Raw genomic sequence first — 8,956 nt, 5'->3', positions numbered from 1 at the left:
CTATAGGCCAATTGGGCTAACATTGGAATCTGTTGTGTAAACTCCAGCACAGAGCTGTCAACTGAGTGACCTGTTCCTTTGTTGGGAAGGCTACCTGTTAATTGATCCAGTTTAATGATCTGGAAGGCATTGAGAACAGATTCAAAAGTAATTTCAAAATGGGAATTGGTAAATACTTGAAAATCAAATAGCTTCCTGGGGAAGACAGTGCAAGCAGCCAATGGAGCCCTGCCTCTATTAGCACACCAGGCTTCCAACTCAATAGGAGTTGTGTACTTCCAACACACCAAAGTCCAAATGATTTCCTGCCCGCATTGCTTAATCTGAAACACAGCTTCGAAAGCCTAACAGAGTGGCACTTGTATCTAATGGTGTTTGATCTGTAAATGGTGAGGAATATGCTCCATTTTACACTCTACCCCTGATCTCTGTAATCCCCTAATCTCTACCCTCACTGTCACTGGCGTCATAAACCAGAAGCCCAGGTTAATCCTCTGGGTCATGGGTTCTGGTGGAATTTAAATTGAATTAATTAGTAATTCTGAAATGGTGACTATGAAACCATCAAAAACCATTAAAAAATCCCTGTTGGTATGTTTCTTTCCCCTTGTGGGTGAAACTAGACTAAGGGACATAGTTTAAAAATAAGGGGTCTCCAATTTGAGACAGAGTTGAGGAGAATTTTTTCATTTCAGTGGGTCGTGAGTCTGTGGAATTTTATTGGCCAGAGATCGGTGGAGCCAGGGCCATTGAATATTTTTAAGGCAAAGTTAGATAGATTCTTGATTACCAAAGGAGTCAAAGCTTATTGGGGCTGGCAAGAAAGTGGAGTTGAGGCCACAATCAGATCAGCCATGATCTTATTGAGTGCCAGCACAGGCTCAAGGGGCCGAATGGCCTACTCCAGCTCCTAATTCGTATGTTTGAATGACCCATCTGGTTCAGTGCCCTTTAGGGAAGGAAATCTGCTGTCCTTACCCAGTCTGGCCCACCTGTGACTCCAGACCCACAGCAATGTGATTGACTCTTAACTGTCCTCAAGGGCAATTAGGGATGGCTGACACATTTCATGAAGGAGAATTTCAAAAGGTGGAGTGGAACTAATTTGATGGCTCTTTATGATGGGCAGAATGGCCTCCCTCTGTGCAATATGGCTGCATGGATTCTACAATACAGGTTCCTATTTGATTGTGCGGAGGCAAAATGTCAATGAATGAATATCTGGGCTTAGCCTATTATGTACAGAAGCTCTGGGCACTGATAGTTAATGAAAGGCTGGGTCCAATCAACGAGCTCAGCATCGTACAGTATTCACGTTGTAGTGGGGGAGGACTTGGGGAGGGGAAGTGGTTTTATTTCTGAACCTGTGGTTAAATGCTGGTGACTCTGCACTTCTGTTTGTGTTGGGTGTGTAGAGCTAGCAGTATTGTGCTGCTGGATGCACTTTTCTTCTGTTCTATAAGCTTCTGTCAATGTGCTAGCCGAGGGCTGTGATCCCATCTTCTGACCGTGAGGGCGATTTACCACGTTGACAGGTAGGCAGTACCTCCGAATGTGTGAGGTGTACTGGGAGATGGTGCAGCTGCCACAGATGGTTAGAGATAGCCAGCTGGACTTGCAATTGGATCTCCAGTCGGACCTGTGGCAGTGAGGAAACATTTATTATCGTTTGTCCAAAAAATCAATGATCCCAATTCAAGTTCAAATCCAATCTGACTGTGTGTGTGTGTCAGTAACAGATGCTGTTCCTGCTGTACCAGCTGCTCTTTCTTCTGATTAACATTGCCGAGTATAAATTTAAACATTGCTGCAGCAGCAGCGAGTTCTGAAGGGGTTAATAGCCTGAGTTAGCAGTTAGCATAGCTGTTTCCCAGCAATTACTGCAAGCAGTCAATGGAGCTCCGCCTCTATTAGCACCCCAGGCTTCCAACTCAATAGGAGTTGTGTACTTCCAACAACACCAAAGTCCAAATGATTTCCTGCCCGCATTGCATAATCTGAAACACAGCTTCGAAAGCCTAACAGAGTGGCACTTGTATCTAATGGTGTTTGACCTGTAAATGGTGAGGAATGTGCTCCATTTTACACTCTACCCCTAATCTCTGTAACCCCCTAATCTCTACCCTCACTCTGTGTGTGTCTGTTTCTGTGTGTGTCTGTTTCTGTGTGTGTGTGCATGTCTGTGTGTGTATGTTTCTGTGTGTGCGTATGTGTGTCTGTTTCTGTGTGTGTGTGCATGTCTGTGTGCGTATGTTTCTGTGTGTGCGTATGTGTGTCTGCTTCTGTGTGTGTGTGCACGTGTTTTCTGCCCTCACTCTGTGTGCTCTCTCTGTGCATTTTCTGCCCTCACTCCATGTGTGTGCGTGTGCTTAGTAGCTTAGGATCTGTCTCATTAGTGTTGCCTCCAGGGACACCATTATTCTTCATAAGTGAATATTTATCAGCAGCGAGATGGAGATTAATTTACAACCAGGAAACACAGGAAGATAAAAAGTCTTTAGTTTATTCCTGATGGGTGTTGAGCTGTGTTAATCTGCAGTGACTGATGGTTTATAGAAAGTTCCATGAACAGATTGTTTATAGAAGGGTTTTGGCCCTTTGTATGTGATGCTGGAATGTTTTATACAGGGAGATTCTTCCGTACATCTCCTCGTAGGGTGAGGAGCCTGTTTATTACCGTAGATTCAACAACAACAACTTGCATTTATATTGCGTCTTTAATGTAGTGCAACACCCCAAGTGCTTCACAAGAGCGTTAGCAAACAAGACTTGACACCACGCCAAGAAGTGCAGGTGGCCAAAGAGGAAAGAATCAAGGAGGCTTCCAAGGAGGAAGAGAGAGGTAACTGTTAGGTAAGAGTATTACGTGTATTAAGAGTTACGGAACCATGGTAGATGTGGTTAAGGTACAGTTCAGCTACAATCACATTAAGTGGTGATATAGTCTGAAGGGTCTGAAAGGCTTCCTGCTGCAATGAGAGGTAGAGAGGTTTAGGGAGAGAATTCCAGAGCATAGGACCTAGACAGATGAAGGCACATCTGCCGGTGGTGGGGTGAGGGGAGCAGGAATGCACAAGAAGCCAGAATTGGAATAGCGCCGCAATCTCAGAGGGTTGAGGGTCTGGAGGAGATTGCAGAGATAGGAATGGGCCAAGGCTGTGGAGGGATTTGAAAACAAGGATGAGAATTTTAAAATTGAGGTGTTGCTTAACCGGGAGCCAGTGTATGTCAGTGAGCACAGGAGGTGATAAGGGAGAGGGGTGGTATGATTTCCCCTGGGCTCTCTTTGTGTGCAGCTAGTGGGGGAGGGGGGTGAAGTTGTGCTCAGAAGAGAGGAGCAATGTTATTGCCGGAATTTCCTGGAGGCGATGCCTGAGCTGACTGTGCCTAGTGGGCTGGATGCAGCTAGGAGTGAACTTGTTTTTGGAATTCATTATGGCTCCTTCAGGAGCAGGCAGCTACCTCACCCCGTTTTATGGCGGATAGTCCAGCCTTTAGCTGCTCTGTTCACTATCTGGTACTGAACACCTTTAGGCCTGGTGTTTATGCAGCCCTTAGGGACAGGAGCCTGAAAGACAATAACTAGTCAAGAATATCTTGTGATTCAATTCACAACAACTTTTTGAAATTAAGCCTTTATACAATGCACTGAGTTACAGTCATGACCTACATTCTGCACCTACTGTATTTGGCAGACTTGACCAAACCAGTGAAGGCTCCACCTGTAGAAAGCTGGGAGAACTATTTGGCCAGGTTATAGGAGTGTCCAGACTCGGAGCAATGAGCCAAGTGGAGAGCACAAAGACATTGCAGAGTTGACATGTGGGCTGAATGCTGTTAAGAGAACTCCTCTTCCCGTCAAGGATCTCATAGTCCTGTCAAACATTCCAATGTCTTGTGGGTTTCCAATTGCTGCAGTCTGTGAGAGAAACCACTGGTCTCCATGTGTGAACAGACCCACATCACAGCCACACATGGGCTGCCTGCTCTGTGCCAGATTCCACCCCTATCCAAGACCCCAGCTCCATGGTACAATGTGGATATCCTGGCCTTCACATCTGAACACAGCTGGAATCCAGATGGGGAATCACTGCCTCCTGGTTCCTCTAGCTCCTTGGCCAACTGTGAAACACTCAGCTCCTATTGCAGTGCAGATTGCACAGGCCACACTCGATACATTTACACTGTCAGTTAGAACCCCAAACCCATGACCTCTACCACCTCGAAGGACAAGGGCAGCAGATATATTAGAACACCACCACCTGGAAGTTCCCCTCCAAGTCACTCACCATGCTGACTTGGAAATATATCGCCATTCCTTCACTGTCGCTGGGTCAAAATCCTGGAATTCCCTCCCTAAGAGCACTGTGGGTGTACCTACATCACATGGACTGCAGCAGTTCAAGAAGGCAGGGATGGGCAATAAATGGTGGCCCAGCCAGCAAAGCCCACTTCCCTACTTCATCTCACTCTATCAGCATATCCTTCTGTTCCTTTCCCCCTCATGTACTTATCTATCATCCTCTTAAATACAATTATTCTAATGGCCTCCATCATTCCACATGGTAGCGAGTTCCACATTCTAACCACTCGCTCAGCAAAGATGTTTCTGCTGAGTTCCCTGGTGGATTTATTAGTGCTTGTCTTGTCTTGTCTTGTCTTGATGACCCATAGTTTTGGGCAATCCTGCAATCCCACATCTCTACATCCAACTCCTTCAGTTTCCCACTGTATCTCAGTCTTCACTTTTCTAGGGAAAAGAGCCTCAGGCAATTCAGTCTTTTCTAATAGTTACAACCTCTCAGTTCGGTATTATCTTTGGAAATCTTTTTCGCATTTTTTCCAGTGCCTCATATGTACTTTTTTAGTAAAACGGAGACCAGAACTGGGCTGACAAGTGGCAAGTAACATTCGTGCCACACAAGTGCCAGACAATGACCATTTCCAACAAGAGAGAATCTAACCATCGCCCCTTGATGTTCAATGGCATTACCATCACTGAATTCCCCGCTATCAACATCCTGGGGGTTATCATTGACCAGAAACTGAACTGGACTAGCCATATAAATACTGTGGCTGCAAGAGCAGGTCAGAGGCTAGGAATCCTGCAGCAAGTAACTCACCTCCTGACTCCCCAAAGCCTGTCCACCATCTATAATGCACAGGTTAGGAGTGTGATGGAATACTCCCCATTGCCTGGATGAGTGCAGCCCCAACAACACTCAAGAAGCTTGACACCGTTCAGGACAAAGCAGTCCACTTGATTGGCACTACATCCACAAACATTCGCTCCCTCCACCACCGACGCACAGTGGCAGCAGTGTGTACCATCTACAAGATGCACTGCAGGAATTCACCAAGGCTCCCTCAACATCCAAACCCGTGACCTCTACCGTCTAGAAGGACAAGGGCAGCAGATAGATGGGAACACCACCACCTGGAAGTTCCCCTCCAAGCCATTCGCCATCCTGACTTGGAAATATATCGCCGTTCTTTCACTGTCGCTGAGTCAAAATCCTGGAACTCCTTCCCTAACAGCACTGTAGATGTACCTACACCACACGGACTGCAGCGGTTTTAGCAGGCAGCTCACCACCACCTTCTCAGGGGCAACTAGGGATGGGCAATAAATGCTGGCCCAGCCAGCAAAGCCCACGTTCCCTAAAAGGATAATTAAAAACTGCACACAGCATTCTAAGGGCTGTGGGACTTGCATTATTTGGAGAGATAACAGGTTTATGATTTTATTTCAAGCAGAGAAGATAAACTGGAGATTTAATCGAGGTGTTCAAAACGCAGAAATTGTTTCCACTGGGAGGAGGCTTGGTAACCAGAGGACCTTAGATTTAAAGTAATTCCAAAAGAGCCAGAGGGATATAGGAGAATTTTTATTTGTGCAGTGAGTTGCTATGATCGGAAATGTATTGTCTGGAAGGGTGATGGAAGCAGGTTTGGTAATAACTGTCCAGAGGGCATTGAATCAGTTGATGAAAATGAAAAACAATCCATGGTTATAGGGAAAGAGCAGGGCAGTGAGACTAATTGTATAACGTTTTCAAAGAGCTGGCACAGGCATGATTGACTGAATGGCCTCCTTCTGGGCGCTATCAATCCACAATGCTATGATTCTTCCGTTAGTTAGTTAAATCCAGAATGTTAGGGTAGGCCCAAGGAGCCTGTCTGCATAAGTTTCCAGAAGCTTCAGGAAGTAGATTACTGAAGCCACTTGCTTGCTCTCACCCTGGACGGCAGCCTGCACAGTGCAGCAGCTCCCGGGTCAGGAGATGTACTGTCTGAGTACCCCGCACATTAAGCTGTTGATCTGTGTCCTGATGTTTTCAGTCTCGCCTCTTGTTTGTGGAGACCCTGGCCTGGTGAGGACCCCAGTCTCCGAAAGAACCTTCTTTAGGCTTTGACTAGTTGGAATGGCCTGTAACTTCTCTCTCTCTCTCTCTCTCTGTGCGTACTGAGTGTGTGCAGGAGGGAGGGGGGGGGAGGGGAATCTCACTGCGGAGCAGAAACAGCTTTTGTGAACAGGACTTCCTGATATTGTGTCGACAGCAAACTGCTTGCCAGCAGTGCCTGCCCTGTTTCTTTGGCAGAAAGGAGAGGGGGAGGAACTTTCTAGAACCTTTCCTCAGCAGAAAGGAATGGGTAGTGGCTGTGAGAGGACAAACTGGAGAGTGGATTGCAGGCTAGACATAAAATGGCCTTTTCTCAGGGCACATGGGTCGACAGGCTCATGGGTTTTGATGTATCTTTTGTTGCAGTCCAGCTTAATGAATGCAGCATCTCTTTCCTTTGCCTTCCTCCATTTCTTGCTTTTTGTGCACATCTGAATTTCATCTCCACCGTTGTTGGCCATGCCTTCACCTGCCGAGGCCCAAAACTCTGGAATTCTCTCCCTAAAGTCCTCTCCTCATTTAAAATTCTCCTTAAACCTACCTGTTTGACCAAGTTTTCAGTCATTGCCCCACTATCCCCTTATGTGGCTCAGCGTCATCTTTTCCTGTGAAGTGCTCAAGGCATTTTTACTACGTTAAAGGCACTATATCAATGCAAGTTGTTGTTGTTGTTGTAGGTCCAGCAGTTCCTGGGTTGAGAGGGTCAGGAGACGGTGAAGGAGGTAACAAGACCCCCAATGGAGCCAGTGCACAAAGCCTTGCCAATTGCTAGGCAACAGATCTCCATGGTTACATCTCCGCTGAGAGCAGCCCATCGCATTCGCCACAAGTACCTCATTATGAAAAGGAGGCGTATTAGCACGGAGCACAGTGAGCCTACAGGTGCGGAGGGACCAGGAAGCAGGGGGACTGGCCGGTATCCATCCCCCAAGGGGCAGGAGCCCTTGGAGCGTACCTCCAAATACAGAACTAAGACAGCTGAATACTTCACCTTCGAGAAAGTCCCCGTGAAAACAATGAAGAAACGGCGCTCCAGTAAACGGCGCAAAGTGCTGTACCCAAGTGACACCAAGAGATACTTGCCTGAGGAGAAGAAAAGCAAGGCCAAAAACTGCCTCTTCCTCCTAAGTCTTATTGTTTTCTTTCAGATATACAACGCTATTGAGAACCTGGATGATAATGTGCTAAAATATGACTTGGCAGGGCTGGAGAAAACGCTCAAGAGAGAGGTTTTCGGGCAATTGGTTGCTATCGACAGTCTGATGGATTTATTAAATGACTATTTGGCGACCCACATTCACAATAAGCCGCTGGTCCTATCCCTCAATGGCCCGGTCGGCGTTGGCAAGAGCCTGGTCGGGAGACTGCTCGCCAAGCATTTCCGATCAGTGCTCAGTGACCATCTGGTTTACCAGTATTTTGTGCTGCACCACTGCCCAAGACAGGACAACGTCACCAGTTGCCTGCAGGAGCTGGCAGGGAACATCACTGACACGGTCAGTAGGGCAGAGGCGGAGGAGAAGATCCCGCTGCTCATCTTCGACGAGGTGGAGTTCATGCAACCAGCCCTGCTGGACTTCCTCCAGAGCTACTTTCAGCCCGACCAACCCAATGAGTTTCTGAATGCCGTGTACGTCTTGATCAGCAGCTATGGACAGGGGGAGATAACAAAGTTTGTTCTCCAGAATGCCTCCAGTGGTATGATGAGGCAGACAGCAAAATCAGAAGAGCTTCTTTTCATTGTCCAATCCTTGTTGACCCATTCGCACCCAGTCTGGAAGCATGCAGATATTGTGCCGTTCACCTTACTGGAGAGGACCCACATAGAGAACTGCTTCCTCGAACAGATGATGAGAGAAGGTTTCTACCCAGACAATGGCCAGCTGGATGAGCTGTCCAGGGAGCTGAACTATTACTCTGTGGGGAAACACCAGTACTCTGTTCATGGCTGCAAGTACGTTGGCTCCAAAGTAAACTTGTTGCATTGAGTGGTTGTGCTCAGATTCTTGCACCATGCGCCAAGCCAACAACAACATGAGGTTTGGCCAGGTTCACTGAATGACCCACCTCACATCGCGGGGTCACCACTTTCACTAATAATTCAGGAGCAGCAGAGCGAATCAACAAGTGTCCAGAAACAGTATGCTATTCACTGGTGACCCGAGTGTCTGTATTCACCAGTGTGATTGACCAACTCATCTGGTGAAATGTTGACCCACACCGGCGGGGGGAGTGGAGAGGTCCACCATCCAGGATACTTCATTTCCTGTTTAGTTTCTGTCCAGCTGAATATTTCTTGATGCAATGGTGAAGTCACCATTTAAAAAGGAAAATGCAAGTGAGTGCTAGCCTCAGCCAGCAAGACATAGCCCCATAAACTCTCATTCTGGGCAGGCCCTCACTCTGGCAGGCCCTCACTCTGGACACTCCCTCACTCTGGGCAGGCCCTCACTCTGGGCAGGCCCTCATTCTGGGCAGGCCCTCACTCTGGACACTTCCTCACTCTGGACAGGCCCTCACTCTGGACACTCCCTCACTCTGGGCAGGCCCTC

General features: G+C 47.4%; 1 protein-coding gene across 5 annotated transcripts; it reads left to right on the top strand.

Annotated features, from left to right (window-relative positions):
- Positions 1–300: 300 nt before the first annotated feature.
- tor4aa (torsin family 4, member Aa) lies at positions 301–8,631 on the top strand. 5 transcript variants are annotated; one of them, XM_078538346.1, is made up of 3 exons: positions 332–389; positions 2,727–2,853; positions 7,082–8,631. In XM_078538346.1, the coding sequence occupies exon 3, from the start codon at positions 7,142–7,144 to the stop codon at positions 8,390–8,392; it is 1,251 nt and encodes a 416-aa protein (XP_078394472.1). In that variant the 5' UTR covers positions 332–389; positions 2,727–2,853; positions 7,082–7,141; the 3' UTR covers positions 8,393–8,631. The 5 variants fall into 5 exon arrangements, with proteins under 5 accessions (XP_078394473.1, XP_078394472.1, XP_078394471.1 ...); XM_078538345.1 differs by lacking the exon at positions 332–389 and adding an exon at positions 1,405–1,535; XM_078538347.1 differs by lacking the exon at positions 2,727–2,853 and having other exon boundaries at positions 301–389.
- Positions 8,632–8,956: the final 325 nt, after the last annotated feature.

The sequence above is a fragment of the Cetorhinus maximus genome, unplaced genomic scaffold (genome assembly GCF_964194155.1).
Source record: "Cetorhinus maximus unplaced genomic scaffold, sCetMax3.hap1.1 HAP1_SCAFFOLD_4867, whole genome shotgun sequence".
Classification (NCBI taxonomy): domain Eukaryota; kingdom Metazoa; phylum Chordata; class Chondrichthyes; order Lamniformes; family Cetorhinidae; genus Cetorhinus; species Cetorhinus maximus.
Note: the sequence above shows the minus strand (reverse complement) of the source record. Positions and strands in the feature narration are given on the sequence as shown.

Coding starts and splice junctions, on each gene's coding strand:
- tor4aa (XM_078538347.1), top strand. CDS start 7,142: ATGGAGCCAGTGCACAAAGCCTTGCCAATTGCTAGGCAACAGATCTCC.